This window comes from Ambystoma mexicanum, chromosome 2q (genome assembly GCF_040938575.1).
Source record: "Ambystoma mexicanum isolate Mex_15411 chromosome 2q, UKY_AmexF1_1, whole genome shotgun sequence".
Taxonomy (NCBI): Eukaryota; Metazoa; Chordata; class Amphibia; order Caudata; family Ambystomatidae; genus Ambystoma; species Ambystoma mexicanum.
Genome location: NC_090924.1, coordinates 873,052,823 through 873,069,819, shown reverse-complemented (window position 1 = coordinate 873,069,819; position 16,997 = coordinate 873,052,823). Strand labels below are relative to the sequence as shown.

Sequence of the window (16,997 nt, the reverse complement as noted above, 5' to 3'; positions counted from 1 at the left end):
TGCAAAGGGCACACCATAAAATTTCTGGATCAACCTCCGTTTCTTGCCCCCCTTCCACGCAAGGTACATCATTTAAAGCAGGTCATGCTGAAGGTTCATAAGCTGCTCTTAAAAGCGGCCATAGAACCAGTACCGAACCACCAAATGGGAAGAGGCTTCTACTCCTGTTTTTTTCTGGTGTAGTAGAAAAACGCCAAGTGGAGACCGATTCTGTATTTGAGAGCTCTCAACAAGTTTATCAAGTGCATTAAATTCAAGATGACATCCATTCAGAACGTTCTCCCGTGGCTCAACCAACATGACCTCTCGGCCACCCTCGATTTGGAAGACGCCTACTTTCATTCTGCCCACAGGCAATTCCTCTGATTCGCCATAGGGGAGTCGCATTTTCAATTCCGTGTCCTCCCATTCGCTCTAAAATCAGCTCCAAGAGTATTTACCAAGTGCCTGGCACCGGTGGCAGCATACCTCAGAAGATCGAAAACAGAAGTCTTCCCATATTTAGACGATTGGCTCATAAGGGCAAGCTCTTTGAATCATGCGAGTTTCGCAGTGGAGAGAACGATAAACCTTTTGAAAGAGTTAGGTTTCTCGATAAACGAGGAGAAGTCCTGCCTCGTTCCCAGCAAAACAGTGCTTTTTCTGGGAGCAGAACTCAATACCAATATACCCAGAGTAAGACCGTCAGCATACAGAATATCTGCACTAACTGGTCTTGCATCGTGGTTTCAAAGCAACGGGGCAGCCAGGGTCCGCTCCCTCAAATCTCTCCTGGGCATGATGTCCTCATGCATATTCCTTATACCAAATTGCAGGCTTCTCATGAGACCAATCAAAGAGACACTGGACCACCAATGGAATAAGGCAGTCTGGTCATGGGAGGATACCGTACAACTAACAGCAGCCTTTCACATGGCCCTCCTATGGTGGGCATACCTCAAAACCTGCTGCAGGGAATGCCTTTACAAGTTCCAACTTCAACTCTTCGTCTCAGGACGGATGCTTCACTATCAGGCTGGGGAGCGCACTTGGCGGATCTACAAACAAGAGGCACTTGGTCCCCTCAGGAATCCCAGTTGAACATCAATGTCCTGGAGCTCAGGGAGATACGGTGGGCGCTAAAGGCTTTTTTGGCGGTACTTGCAGGGCAGGCGGTGACCGTCCGAACAGACAACACCACATAGATGCACTACATGAACAAGCAAGGAGGAACAAAATCCGTGTTGTTGTCTCAGAAGGCTAAAAAGCTATGGACCTGGGCTCTATATCACAAAATCCACATCAAAGCAGAACACCTGCCGGGAGTGGACAACATTCTAGCAGACAAGCTAAGCAGGGACTATTCAGCATCCCACGAATGGGAACTAGACGAAGCAGAAGCCCGACGGATCTTCCAGAAGTGGGGGCACCCTCAGATTGAACTTTTTGACACCAAGGCCAACAAGAAATGCGACAGGTTTGCCTCCAGTTAGCCGGAGCGCCTCTCGATTGGGGACGCCTTCTCAGTGGACTGGACAGGTAAGTTCCTTTATGCCTTCCCTCCTATCCCACTCATAGCAAGAGTGCTACGCAGACTGAAAGAACAGACCTGCTCAATGATCCTAATAGCACCGGATTGGGCCTGCCAGATTTGGTATCCGACCCTGCATCACCTCTCTCTATGGCCCCGGATTCGCCTCAGGGTTCATCAGAGTCTCTTAACGCAACAGGATCGGAAGGTGCTCTACCACGATCCAGCGAGCCGGTCACTCCATGCATGGTTTCTGAGCAGCAAATATTAATTCACCTGTATCTTCCCGCAGAATGTTGGGACATGATCAAGGCCTCTAGGGCTCCTTCTACACGAACAACTTACATTACGAAATGGACTTGTTTTACCAGGTGGTGTGAAACATCTTCAGTGGACCCGTTGCCGTGTCCATCGAACAAATACTACCGTACCTGTTGCACCTGGCTAAGGCAGAGCTTTCACTTGCGTCCATCAAGGTGCATTTGTGCGCCATTTCGGCATACACAACTAACCCAGGTCAGCAATCTTTGCTCACTAAACCGGCTATCAACATTTTCTTTAAAAGGACTGATGCGTACTTTTCCGCCATCTCCAACACCGGTCCCCTCATGGGGCCTGAACACGGTCCTGGCAGCTCTCATGGAGCCACCATACGAACCTATTCATAGGTGTGACATAAAGTTCTTACTCTGGAAAACAGCTTTCTTAGTGGCCATCTCATCGGCAGGAGGATTAGCAAATTGCAAGCCCTTTCTTCAGAACCTCCTTTCACCTGGTTTCTGAAGGACCGTGTCATCCTGAGGATGCACCCTAAATTCCTACCCAAGGTGCTGTCAGAAATTATGATGCATAGTGCTCCCTACGTTCTTCATGAACCATACATCTAATGCGGAGAGATCATTACACTCGGTAGATGCGAGTTCCGCTCCTCGACTAGACTTCATTGCATCTGCTGGCCGGACTAAAGGGCAGCACATTTCTAAGCAGACTTTGGTGCGTTGGGTTTCCCATTGTATCATTCACTGTAATCAGTCTAAAGGTGATCACTCACCAGACCTCCTTCAGCCCACTCCACCAGAGGGAGGGCACCTTTGGTTGCTTTTCACGCCGGAGTAACATTGAAAGACATCTGCAGAGCCGCAACCCGGAGCATTCTGCATATGTTCGCCAAGCACTACTGCCTGGCATAAGACGCCAGCAAAGAGTCAGCAGTGGGTCAAGCGCCATCTCTTTGCATAAGGTAGGAGCAGCCTTCTCTTCCCGCCTCCCGGGCAATGTAACCTGTTACTTGCTGTATAGTAAGGCAAGCAGAAGGATCTGCAAAATGTACAGAATGTGTGGGCATGGTCTAACTGCTTTGTATTCTATTCAAGCATCTGAATCTATGAAAGATCCAATGCTGGAGTCTTAGTTACTTACCTGTAGCTGTATTTCTCCAGCATTGATATCTTTCATAGATTCACATGCGCCCGACCCTCCCCTCAGAGGCTGCTCCCCTGCCCAGCAACCATCAATTCATGTAGTCTTCTACGGCTCAAAATCTGAAAATGGCTCCCTGGGCGGAGCTTAAACCCTGCCACCTCATTGGTTAGGGCCATAAAGGACCAAAATGAGGTGGAGGGACTACACAATTGAATGACCCATAGCCCATAATGGGCAATCTACATTGTGTTTCTATGAAAATAATGTATTTAGATAAAATTTTATAATAATTATTTAAATCACTGAAGACACCCAGTCTGATGATGGGGAATATTCAAGCATCTGAATCTATGAAAGATACCAATGCTGGAGAATTACAGTTACAGGTAAGTAACTAAGATATCCTTGCCACCCTTTCACGTAGCCCACTTGGTCACTGTGTATAAGTCTCGTCAGTACTATGCTTGATCTGTTGGCCAGAACACTTGCATAAATCTTTGCATCGACGTTGATCAGGGAGATCAGCCTGTCAGAACCGCAATCCTGTTTGCCCCTCCCTTCTTTTGACAAAACAATTATGTGCGCCTCTGTGAAAGATTCGGGGGGGTGGGGTGGGGGCGCTAATCCCGTTTCCATGATATCATTAAAAAGACAGGTCACAAAGGGTGATAAGGCCCCACTGTAGGATTTATAAAAAAAGCTGGGGTAAAGCCATCTTGTCCTGGCGCTGATCGTACCTCCGTTTCGAGATGGCAGCGCTTACCTCCTCAATATTTATAGACGCACATAGCTGGTCTGCGTCTCGGTCTTGTAGGGTACTCTTCTACGTTTTTGCTGTTAAATTCATTGTCTGAAGTGTATAACTGTTCATAAAACTGTGCAAACCGAGCTGTAATTTCTGCAGGTGCATTCATCATTATCCCTTCTGAATTTCTTATTTTGTATACTGCTCTCTCCGCCCTCTTAATTTAGCCGCTAATAACCTGTGGGCTTTGTCCCCTTTTTCATAAAACTTTTGTTTTGTATATCGGAGCTGAGTTAGCGCTTTCCCTTGCCATACTTCTTGTAGTTCTTGGTTTAGGTCTCTTATGTGCGCTAATGCCCTCGCTGGGTTTCCTTACCCTTTAGCCAGGTCTGCCTCTTTGTTTTCGATTTCCTCCCGGAGGGCTAACTCTCATTGTGTTCTCACCTTTTTCTTGAAAGTTCCCTGTGCTATCAGTAACCCCCTGACTGTAGCTTTTGCTGCTTCCCATACTGTCCTAGGGAGGGCTCCCGTATCATTAAGTTTAAAGAAGTCCCTTCTCTCTACATCGAGTGTGTTTCTAAAGACCTGGTCTTTATATAAGCTATCATTTCAAGTCCACCTTCGGTCGGTTGCAGTGCTTGGCCCTAGGTCTAGTTACATGGTACCCATTTCATGGTCCCACCATCCCACTAGTTCAATTTGATCATGGTATGCTCTTCTGTTGCGTCTATGAGGATGTCGTCTATCCAGGTAAACATGTAGTGTGTGTGTGGGAGGGTATTGTGTTTGCACTGAAGTGTGGGTGCTGTGTTCTCCAGGTGTTTTAGGAAGTGTTCATGCAGGAGGGTATGGAAAAGATCCTTCCCTGGTGGTGGTGTGGCACCTTCTCTGTATGAAATTCAATCTAGTGTGCAGTCCATTACCATGTTGAAGACGCCACCACAAATTAATGCCCCTGTTTTCCAACCGTCCAAGAAGGCAAAGAGCTCTCTGCTAAAGGGGATTTGCTGGCTATTTGGTGCATAGGCCGAGCACAGTGTTGCTGCTTTTGTTCTAATAACCCTATTGTTCGCTAGGTACCTTCCGTCGGCGTTCTTGTGGATTTGTATGATTTGCAGGCCCAGCGACGCCCGATACATCACCCCCACTCCCCTTTTCTTTTGTGGTCCTGATACCCACAGGGCGCCACCTAATCGCCTCCACCCTGATGGTAAACTCCTCTCCCTTCTGGAATTTTGTCTCTTGTACAAACAAGAAATCCAATCCTGGCAGGTCGAATGCCCTAACCAACATGGATCGTTTCTGGGATGAGTTCACGCCTTTCACATTTAAGGACCAAAACTGGACTAAGTCAGCTGCAATTGCTGCAACCCTTGGGTATTCCAATACTTTCCCATCTTCCAGACCCCAGTAACCGCATTCCAACCTCTAGAGCTATTTGACAGTTTTCTGTCTACTCCTTTGTGTCATCTTTGTCAAAGGACCCTTTGTTATTATATGCTGAAGTTTGCCATACTGTTATATCCCGCCCCCCCCAGCTCTCATCTCCTTTTGAATTCCCCCCCACCCTGTTGCCATCCCTCCCCCCACTCCCTCTGAACTGAAAAAAGAGAAACTCTGGAGTTCCTCCTACCAAAGGAGATGCCCTAAAAAAGAACATAGGGCCACACTATGGAACACTCCTTGGAACCCATAACAAGATTAACTTCTAATTAACCAACTTTTTGCTGACGCTCACAACTTACTATCCATAATCGCGTACTCAGTTTATGAGGTGCAGGCATTTTGCCTTTCGAAGACGGTGAGTGCCCTGGCTCGATCTGGAGGTCACGATACGATAAATTGTCCAAATGTTGGTCCGCTGTGTGTTTCTTGGTCTTAACCAGGGGCAAAGTTGTTTGCTTATGGTGCCCGTCGGACTGTTCTTCCTTGGTCAAGGCGTGTTTAACCGCTTGAACTTTCTGGAACCTTTGGCTCGCCCTCTTATGGACCAGGGACCCTCTGGTTTTCTGGAAGGTTCTGAGGTCAGGAGTTCCTCCATCTCTGCGCCGTTGGCTCCAGAGGTCAGGCCCTTCAGTACACTGTTCGCCTCCTCAGCGGAGACTATACGATATTCCTCGTTGCCATGTTCAAGACTGTGCAAAGGGGAATCCCCATCTCTAGCTAATCCTCTGTTCCCGTAGCCAGGTGGTCAATGGGTGACCATCCTTCCTTTTGGTCAATGTGGCTGCCGACAAGTCTTCGAAGATTCCGACACAAGAGCCCTCAAAGTCAATGTGATCCCTTTCGCTTGCCCGCTGCATAATTACCATTTTCTGCCTGTAATGGTGGCACTTTGCAAGGACTGATCTTGTCGAATTCCAGCTCTGGCGTTAGGGGGTATCCAACAGGGAGCTAATGAGAGATTTCACTTGTCTTTCCAGGCTTAGTGGCGTTTCATTTGGCATCTCCTTCAGACCCTGTATGCGTATATGGACCTTCTTTTGCGGTTTTCTAGATCATCCAGCCATCTCCAGATCTTGGAAGATCCCCTCTGCCTTCATCTCAAGCCAGTCGGTTGATTGCTGGTAGTTCTTATGCTTCCACCTTGCCCTCCATCTTGTCAACTCTGATTTGGAGTGCTGTCACTGTTGTCGCAAGCTGCTCTATCGATCTAATTTCCTCCAGGAGCAGGCGAACGTCCTCCTTTGTGGCTGCTTCTTGATCTCCCCCCAGAATAATTGGCGGATCTGGGGGCGGCAGAGACTACATGTCTGGATTTGTGCGACAAAACCCCTGCAACTTGAGTGCAACCGCTGGGTCCTGGTCGTTTGGCATCTGGGCCTAGTGTCCGTAGATTCAGATATTTGCCCAGACGTCCCAGTCTTCGTACTCGGGTGCTTTGCGCAATTGGGGGCAGCAACAGTGTGTTTAGCGGTGCTTATGCTTTTTAGTTGGACCGAGGTCTGTTGCGCTAGGTCAGTGGTCTTCAAACTTTTTTGGCCTGGGCCCCCCTGAGCAAAATATGGGCAGGCCGGGCCCCCCAAAAATGCCAAACGAACAGTATGTATCGTGCACCGTCACCTGCTCCCATCACAGTCGCTGGGCTCCCTCATCCCACTCCTACCCAGTCCCTGGGCTCTTCCCACTGTCCCATGGTTCCCGCCCACCCTGCTCCCACCACAGTCCCTGGGCTCCCCCATCCGTTCCCAACAGTCAGAGGGCCAGTGGCGGCTGGTGAATTTAAGTGGAGGGACATAACTATTTCCCCCCAAAAAAGCCAGAGTGACCGAGCAAAGTGAGGGAGCCCGAACCAATCAAGAGAGGTTCAGGGGGGGGGGTTTCTCCCTGTGATTTAAAAAATAAATAAAAATAATGGGTTAAAATAATGCATTATAGAGCATACTTAAAAATAAAATTGGTAAATAGCCAAACAGTTTTCAATAGGTGCTGGGGGCCCCAGGGGCAGGCATGACATTTTTTACTGGATAGCTATGATGTCCAGTAAAAAGATACCATCCCTGGGCCCCACTGGGCCTAACGCAATCAACATGATTGTGTGTATGCAAGGCGCTGGGGTGCCAAGGAGTAGAGCATGGTATTTTTGACTGCATGTCTATGATAGAAATCCAGTAAAAAAAAAACATACAATCCCAGTCCCCTGGGCTCTACAGTGCCTCAGAAGGAGAGCTGATTTTGGCAGGTGGGTAGGGGGATTGTGCACCAAAGGCATTTAAGCATTTTTAAAATGCCTTTGTTGTGGGACACACACACACACACACACACACACTCACACTCTCACGGTGCTAAAAAAGCCCTGCTTTATCCCTATGTGCGAGGAGGCGCAGGAGCTCCCTCTCGCACATACAGACATGCAGTGCCCCAGCCAGCATTTCCAATTAGCTATGCAATACTGGTGAAGCAAAACACCCTGAACTGTCAAAGGGAAATAGTGTTTCCCTTTGACAGTTCAGCCAGCACAGGAGCACTCCCTCAGCTGGAAAAAGCAGCTATGGGAGTGCTCACTGTTTCACTAGGCTGGCTCCTTGGCTCATCCATAATGGGCGAGGGGGCCACTGGGTGGGCGCCCGCATGCCATTATGGATGAGCCACCAGGCTCGTACTGGCCTATAGGAAAATGCCTGTACCAGAAATGCTAGTGTGGGCCACCTTTTTGGTCAATGTGGGCCAGTTTGATGAGTTACTTCACTCTGCAGTTAGTAATTTTGACCATTTTTGCTTAATAAATATTCGTTAAATATCACAATTTACTTACATTCTCCAGCATGGGTTCTGGCATGGATTCACATGCTCATGAATATTCCCCGCCGTCAGGCTGAGAATCCTCGGTAAAGAAAAAATCAGTATCAGTTTCATTTCTGATCTGTCTTAGTAGTAACCAATTACTGGCTGCCAAAAGAGACCGGTACGAGAAGAAGCGGCAAAGAGGAAAGCGAGGAGGGGTGGGAGGGGGGGGCGCTTCGGCTTCAACTTCCCCACCGGACGGCGCGGGAAAGAAACTAGATGCCATGGGACAGAGTCATCTCGTTGGCGGCGGCGACGACGATTAAGGCGGCCAACGCCCTAGCGATTGTGGCGCGCTACGACAGGGAGTTGTGGTACAAGATCGCCCCCCTGTTGGACTTCCTCCCGGACGACAAGAGGGCAGAGGCCCTGGCGATCCTACAGGAGGGTGAGGTGGCATTGGACCACGCCATAACTGTGGCCACGGACATTGCCGACACCGGTTTCCGCCAGTTGAGCAACGGCATTTGCCTTCGACGGCGGGGGTGGCTCAAGGTGACGGATTTCCGCCAAGACGTGCAAGCCAAGGTTTTGGACATGCCCTTCGACGGGAACAATCTGTTCGGAAAGACAGTAGATGAGTCCCTGCAGGCCATCAAGACCGACACAGAGACAGCTCGGGCCTTGGGAGTTCTGAAGCAACGGCGGCTGCACTTTCGGAACTTCTGTTGTAAGGGAGACCAGGCGGGACACAGTACCTGAAATGGTGAGAAAGCTCCAACGGGGGCAGTTGTTCCTGGCAGCGGGTGCAGGTCGGTGCTTCGTCCAGGGGAAGAGAAGATCTCGACATGGAGGAAAGCTGGAGGTCATTGCACTGCAGGGAAGAAACCAGCCGCGGAGTTTCCCGGTTAAAAGGTACTACCCTTTTATTTGCGGTAGTGGTGAAGCGTGGCTATCCGGCTGCCGGGGTGCTTGGCACGGGCAATTCGACCACAAGATGATCCAGGAAGGCGAAAAGAGGGCGAACTGGTTATCCCCACCAGTTCAGAGGAAGAAGACTCTCCGGGATGAAGATCTTCTCTGTCGTTGGGAAGTGGTGAGACTGTTCAGCAGGGCTCCACCGGTGGTGTCGTCGTTGCAGGTCGGCTCAGCTTCTCCCTCTTCGGATTCTTTGGTCCTGTGGCGACTTCTGAAGTTCCAGTCCCCAAAGCCCTGCTTTTATGCAGAAAACCCTCATTCATCAGACCTAGCTGTCACTCAAACATGCTAAGTGGTGAGCCGGGCCGCTCACCACTGGGCCAATCACACAAGAGTGTGACTTGAGTTGCCGAGGCAACTCAGTCCAGGGTGCCTAAACCCCCCTCCCACACATCCTGTAGACCCAGACAGAGTGGCACCACTTTTGGAGGCTTCTGTGCATAAGCCCGCCAAAAAGTGAAACAAAGGGCTCGACTTGGGTTCGAGTTACAGAGGCGAACACAAATGCCATTTTAAAACCGAGTCCTGGCAAAAAGACCTAACCGGGGAATAAATATTAAATAAATAACCCGGCGGTATCTTTAACATTGCACCAAAAAAAGTGGTGCGTTTAAAATGAATGGGAAAATCCCGTAGGAAATATTTTGGTGGAATATGTCGCGTGGTAACCACTGCCACCAGCCAGAAACTCGACGAGGGGGGACTGCACGGTGCCCCCTCGAAAAACAGACCCAGGGGCAATCTAATTACCTCTACCCGTACTTCCACAATATGATGGTTTGTACTGGTTCTGTTCATAATTTAAGACTAGTAAAGTCAATGGTGACTTAACATGCACTTTCAGACAGTAGTCAGTCCCAGAGTATGGAGTCTATGTTTGGGGGTCACTATGACACCCCTGTGTTACTGCACTTAGGGTGCTGTGTAACACACTTACCAAAAATATGTGAAACTCTATGGAGTAAAAGACCCCATAGCCCATAAAACACATTACAAAGTCAAAGAATATCTCAAATCATGTCTAAGAGTGGGAGAAAAAGAGTCTCACTCTTAGCAGGAGCAAAAAATAAACCCCAAAAATCCAGCAAAGCTGCTGGGGGATTCACTAGGTTTGGGAAATTAGCCATAACAGAGAATTCTCCCTAACACGGACCGGTCTGGCGGATGCAAAAATAGTGGCTCAGGACCTTATAGACTCATCGGTGGCACACATAGACACGGCAGGCAGGGCCGCATGCGTGGCATCAGACATGCAGAGAGCAGCGCGGCTGAAGGCCACTAGGTTTAATCCTGATGTACAGGACTGTATCCTTGATCTGCCTTTTGAGGGAGGGTTTCATTCATCTACTGATAAACTAGATAAGAAGAATAGCTCCCAAACAGCCAAATCACTGGCCATACTGGCAAAGCCGGCTGCCTAGAGTTTCAGCCAGAGCCATCCAAGGTCTGACGGAGGCTGGACCTTCAGTGGGTATCATGGGCTTCCAGGAGCGCCGCACCAGGCAACCAGACAGGGCTTCCAGCACCTCTGTAAGCAGCAGAAGACTGCCTTTTTCCCTCCCCCTCCCAGATAGCAGCCTCAGAGGGGAAAGAAGCAGTGATGGGGTCATTAGGATCCACATCTCTCCGGTGGGGGGGCAGGCCTGCCCTTAACTATCAGTCCTGGTGGACAAGGTTCTGGGACCCATGAATTCTTTCAGTGGTTTCCCAGGGCCTCAGCCTATCCATACCTCAAGTTTCCCCTCTCAGACCCTCCCCCCCCATCCCCTCTCTGTTCAGCAGATTGGCACAGAAACGCTGCCGACGGAGATCCGTTTAGTGATTTACTTACCTTTAATTTTTAATCAATAAGAGTTGTTCAAGACCGAAATAAAAAATTGCATTTGTATACATTCTGCTTATCTTGTGCTCTGTGTGTGCTTAACTGAACCCTTCACCACTCTCACACTCTTAAGTCTAAACCTTACTGCTCAATCAGACTACCTTGATAGACTTTGGGTAGATATTCAGATGGATTTCTAAAATCAGCTTGGCAGGGATGATTTTAAGAGGTCACCCTATTTATGGTAAACTAGGGAAGACACTAAAAGGTTAGCCAAAATTCAATCAAGGTAGAGTGGAGGAGCAGTCGAGGCTTAGTCTCAGGAAAAGTGCGAGACTGTGAGAGTTGTTTAGGGTTACAAAGAGCCCACACTGAACAACACCAATAATTCAAGTTATTAAGTATCAAAAATAAAATTATTTATTAGGCCTTTTCTGAACACACTAACCATATAAAATTCAAGGTATGGTAATCAAAAAACATATATCACATATATGCATATACAGTCCCCCTCAGAAATAAGATTGACTATTCATTAAATAGCAGCAGTCAACAGGTGAGTAATTAAATGCAGGGAAAAAACAGTTTGATTAGATTGAATAATCGCAAACCTGGTTCTCTCTGTCTTAGTCCAGCCTTGAGTTGTATAGGGCCTCGTGCCCCAAAAGTCACAAGTTCCAACTATGTTTTTTTCAAAAGAACTGTTTCAGAACCGATGCATTTGGCTGCGTTTGCGATTGAAAAGTTCTTTAAAGTAAGGTAAGTTTGTACTTTAAATTATGTAATTACCACACTCTATCCTATTCCCAAGGTAAGTCCTAGTAAAAGATCCTTACAGATTCGATGATCAAATGCGTGGCCAGTGGGCGTTCGGGGAAGGGGGTGCTCTTCACCAATTGTTAACCTGTGGGAGACGGGAGGGGGTTGGGGTGCAGAAACCGGTATGTTCACATACCTCCGTGTTTCTGATTCTTCCTGGTGACACTGCAGGTCTTTCGTAATTCGCTGGAGCTCCAATTTTCTGTTTTTTATTCTGGTCACGGGAGCGCAGGGGTTGTGGGTGCAGAGGTAACTTTTCGAGTTGGGAGCTGGTTGTGGTTCTCACCAGACAGTTCCAGGCAACTTGTTGAATACCCGCAAACTGAGAAGACGCAGACCCTTCAGGACACCTCACGGAATTGCAGAAGAACAGTTCCATCGGAAGCCGTCAAAGTAAAGCGATCTTCAAGCAGTGCACACTGAAGCAGCCCCAGCTCAGCCACCCTTGTCGTAAGAAGGCTAAAATTGCAAGCACAGGTGATTTATGGAATAAGCTAAAGATCCTGTGAGTACCTAGGCACTTCTCTGGTACAGCAACGACTACAGTGCGGTAGCTCAAAAGGTCAGTTCACTGGGTGGCATGTCTTGTGGCATGGCCACTTTAGGTTGCTAACCACCTTCAGTAGCCCTTTGCAGTAAATGCAAAAGTGCATGAAATATATACCACAAAAACTCTAAAAATGTCACGGCTGCCACCAGCTTGTCTTCGGCACATAGTCAAAGTCACCAAAAAGCTGCTAGCAAAAATGTTCTTAGGATACAACTTCACTTTACTGTAAGGTGATAACGTGCAATTGTCGAAATCCAAAAGAGAGACAAAGTCTCTCAGTACTGACTGTCTTAAGGGCTAATCGGTTTCCCCATAAGAATGAACAAAATAGGCAAGGGACGTAAAACAGAAACTTTACTGACCTCCAAAAATCAGGACAGGGTTACAAAATGAGCAAAAAGGACTGGGGTCCCATAGGAATCTATGGAGGGAAAGGTGCAAAAAGATAATCTTTCCTTACACACTACGTTCTATTTACCAGAATAGGGAAGCCTCGCAATCTGTCCATGGGGCGGAGTCTGAAAATCCATATAACAAACTCTTATTAAAGTTGATGCTCATGAGAGTAGCTCTTTTGAGGTCTAATGAAAAGATATAGGGTGCTTGTATTGATGGCATCCAAAAAAGGTTAACTCAATGTGTTTCAAGAGCCTAACAATGGAAATATAGGCCTTCCCCAGGATCCCTAAAATTCCATCTCGGGGAAATGGTGCCCAACATGATTCTTGGCTTCCCAGACTGAGATATAGAGTCCAGCATGATTCTTCTCCTACTAGCAGGCAGGTATTCTTTAGCCTTAGGGTAAATTGGAGGCTACGCTCTATTTCTGGGCCCACAGTTATATCCACCTACTTGACTGACGACAGTGTTTTCTTTTGAGTTCCTGACTCTCCAAGTGGTAGAATGGCTAGAGCACTCAAGTCAACCCTCCAGAAGATGAAAGCGGGTCTAAAGGTGTAGTGAATACTTACAATTATCACACAGTAAGTGACGGTCTGCGCAACATATCTGCAAACTTAATTACGTTTTTTATAATACAGTTGTGCATACGCAACATTCAGAAAATACACAGGTAAGTAAACAATAAATAACTTCAGAAAATGGCGTTTGTCTGTTTTGTTTGCCTTTTCACACTTTCCCTCTCCCCTTCTCTTCCTCCTTCCCTCTCCTTCTCTTCCTCCTTCCCTTTCTCATATTTATTCAGCTGGTGATTAGAATATCAGAACACCTTAGCAGTGTTTGTTAAAAATTACCTGTGTTAACCTTTCGCCTTTTTAAACCTAGAAGTTATAATATTGAGTTATATGTAAATAAAGGGATAAGATATTCTGTTGGATTCCTTTGTCAACAACTATTCAGTAACATGGGTTATAACGAAAATAATAGAAGCATGTACAGCATTACTTTATAAACCAAAGAGCCATGAAGCACACTTGTCTCTATGCTGCAAGTCATAATGTTTTTAAGAGTGCTTGTTTTAAGATTCTCTTCATACTAGTATATGTGTGTTACTAGCAATCATGTGTCAAACTGAGACACTACCCAATTCTGTTTTTGGGTAATTGGGACAAAATTGCGAGATACTCAGCATCAGATTACATCATTAGCTTCTTTAGCTTTTTATTCTGATAGAATGTGTTATATTCTTTATTTTAAAGCTTCAAGCCCAATGAAGGAGTCATCATCATTGGAGCAACAAATTTTCCAGAAGCTCTAGACACGTAAGTACAGAACTTAAGTTTATGATTTTTGATTTAGATGAATGTTAAGAACGATTTTCTATTATGCATCATTTCCTCCATTTACTTCGCGGAGGCACCCTTTGAACCTGTCCTGACTTTGAAAGGAAGCAAAGCCTTCAACTTCACTTCCCTTGCCTTTTGCTCTTTGTTATGAGGACACTGACACGATGTGAAGACTGTCAGTACTGAGAATTTAGTTTTTGCTGTATTTTTTCAATTGCACAGTGTAGTGCAATGGGGATACTATTTATCCCCTTAACTTTTAATCGTATTGGTTTTTGGTTACTTTTGTTATGTTATGTTGATATGGTGGCAGCAGTAAACCTTTTATCTGTTTTTGTGTTTTTACTTGTGCACTTTCTTGTTTATCACGAATGGCTACTAAAGGTGGCTAGCAACCAAAGATGGCTATTCCATGAGACGTTTTGCTTGTTCTTTGGCTATATTGTAGTTTGTCCATCTTCCGCCCCTCTCAGGAAATCCCACATAATGTCATGCACTTGCCCGGGAAAGCTGCCTCTTTCGTGGGCTAGTGAGCCTTTGTGAGTGTGAGCCCAAGGGAAGGGGGTTGGGACTTTCCGGTCCCAGTCCACATCCCTTGGTGCCAGAGAGTCTGCTGCTTGGCAAATGTGAAACTAGTAGTTGTCGCTGATTGGACAACCACTGGCTGTTTGAATGCAGCCAATTCCTTACCATTGGTGGGCTTGGACTTGCTTCTAGACCCAAATCTGGATAAGAGGAGGACTTCTGCAGTGTCTCTTCAAATCTGCATTGGAGCCAAGATTCCGGTGTTAGAAGAGCAACCCGCTGACGTCCTGAGGAGGAATTCTGCAGCAGACCAGCATCCCCTCCAATGATTGCCCTTGTGAAGCCCTGCTGCTCCGAAGACCCTTGTTGATGCTTCAGGCTCGCTGCAGTCGTTGCTGTTCCACGTCAAGCCTTGAAACTTTGGTGGTCGCCAGTTTGTGCCATTTGTCCCACTCTCCTGACATTTCAGCATCCTAGCATCAAAGGAGGCTGTGGTGGAGCTGCTTCTTTTACCGCACCTGCAAGGTCACCTGTCGCTGCCTGAAATTGGTGACGGTCACTAGGCCTCATCTGTCCTGTGAAGTGTCCTGAGGGGGACCACACTTTGAAAGTCTACATTCTTCATCCTTCTAGTATTGATATAAGGCATTTATAACGCGCCTGTACACAAGTGTTTCTAGGTGCGACAAGACAAGCGGGGAACAGAGGGAGGACAAAACAACGATCTTACTAGGCCTAGTGTCATTCAGATCGTGCAAGTGCTGGGAAGTGGATGGGGAGAAGTGTCAGAAGGTGGGGGGTGGAGAAGTGCAGGTAATCGAAGTGCAGCAAGCTGGTTGCTCAGTGCAGGTAAAGGAAAGTGCAGCCAATGGGTGGTTCTATTTTTTTTTTAAACTTGTTTTTGTTTGACTTGACAACACACTTGAAAAGACAGGGCAAAGGGCGGCCACATGGCATCTAAAACAACAAAAGTAAATATACATAAATATACATAAACAGCAACACACGACTGTTCAACTGTGGGGAAGTGGAGCGGGAACACATAGATCCAACTAGATATCAGCATTTGAGTCAATCAGACGTACAGATGAACATGTTAAACACATCATTATACATTTTTGGGAGAGACACTAGCTGAGCATGAAGGAGAAGGCAAGGAGGCCATGTAATCACGGAAGCTTTGTCAGACATCTATTGGCCGACAGTGCGGATGTTGCATTGCACTCCAGGTTTCCACAGTGTCATGAGCCCACGTAACTGATCTAAGCCATTGTGAATACACAGGCGGTCTGGCACGGAGCCAGCATAACAGAATGCAGCGGACCGCCAGCAGCATACAGAGACCCGCAAGCCTCCTAGATTTCCGGCCCAGCTGGGGGAATTCATGAAAGAGACAATGTAGTGGGGTAGGGGCAATGGGGTGTTCCAGCATGTCTGATAGCGTGGCGCAAACCTCGATCCAGAATTGAGATAGGAGTGGGCAATGCCAGAGCATATGGATGTAGGTTGCTTGTTCCGTGCCGCATCTGGGGCAACTTCAGGGGGAATCTGGGAACATGCGGTGCAGTCTCTTAGGTGTGTGATGGTATCTATGCAGGATCTTAAACTGTATGAGCTTAAATTTTGAGTTATAGGAGACATCTTGAGTGCGAGCACACATTCGAGACCACCTCATCACTGATCTCCACCTCGAGGTCGACCTCCCAACTGTGCTTCAGCTTAGTGAAGGCCGGGACTGCTCTAGATTGCACCAGTGCATATAGTCTTGACACTTTACCCCTAAAGGATAGGTAAGAGCAGAGTTCTGCAACTATGGAGTCATCAGGCGGTATTGTGGGAAAATCAGGGTATCTGAATTTGAGATTCCTACGAAGGGAGGAAAATTGTAGCCATGCAGTGGGCCGGCGCTTGAGGGATGGGGGGAGGTCCACCCACTCAACGAAGTTGCCTTGTTCGTATATATTGCGGAGCGACAGGAAGCCAGCTTCAGCCCAACGGGTCACAGTGGATAGCGGGGTAGGTGAGACATCCGGGAGGAAGTTCCAAAGCGGTAGGTCTCCATGGAATGGCCGTGGTGTGGTAACCAGGGCCCAAAGTTTAGTAAGAGATAGGGAGGTGCATGTCACAGGATCTGTCGAGTCGGAGTCAGCTGGTATAGGCTTAAGAATGAGGGAACCCAGCACTCGATCAGCAGCAGATAGCTTCTCGAGTCGGACATGCGGGGGGGGGATCGGTGGTATTAAACCAATGGGAGGCGAATTGTGATTGAGCCACCACCCAATACCTCAAGAAATCCGGTGCGCCAAAACCCCCAAATTCTTTCGGGGTGGTAAGCGTAGAAAGTTTAAGCCTAACCGCACCTGAGTGCCAAAGGAAGGTGTTTGTAATGTGACGTAGTGACTTAAAGAATGTATCGCCTGGCCATACGGGTAGATTGGTGAATCGGTATAAAAGTTGGGGTAATACTACCATTTTAAGAATGCTGATCCTACCTGCTAGTGAAATGGGGAGCTTAGTCCAATTAGACATCTTACCGAACAGGGCCGTTAGATAATTCGAGTAGTTGTCCTCGCGCAGTCTTATTATGGATCGGGACACCTCGACCCCCAAGTATGTGAAACTAGATTGAGACCAGGAGAAACCCAACAGATCCGGGG

The 16,997-nt window shown here is 47.4% G+C and overlaps 1 protein-coding gene across 1 annotated transcript in view; it reads left to right on the top strand.

The window, feature by feature from the left end:
* The window catches only part of YME1L1 (YME1 like 1 ATPase), a 1,167,043-nt gene that overhangs the window by 693,438 nt on the left and 456,608 nt on the right, over positions 1-16,997 (top strand). The window contains exon 12 of the mRNA XM_069648114.1: positions 13,729-13,791. Coding sequence (XP_069504215.1) covers positions 13,729-13,791 — 63 coding nt within the window. The remainder of the gene's footprint in view (positions 1-13,728; positions 13,792-16,997) is intronic.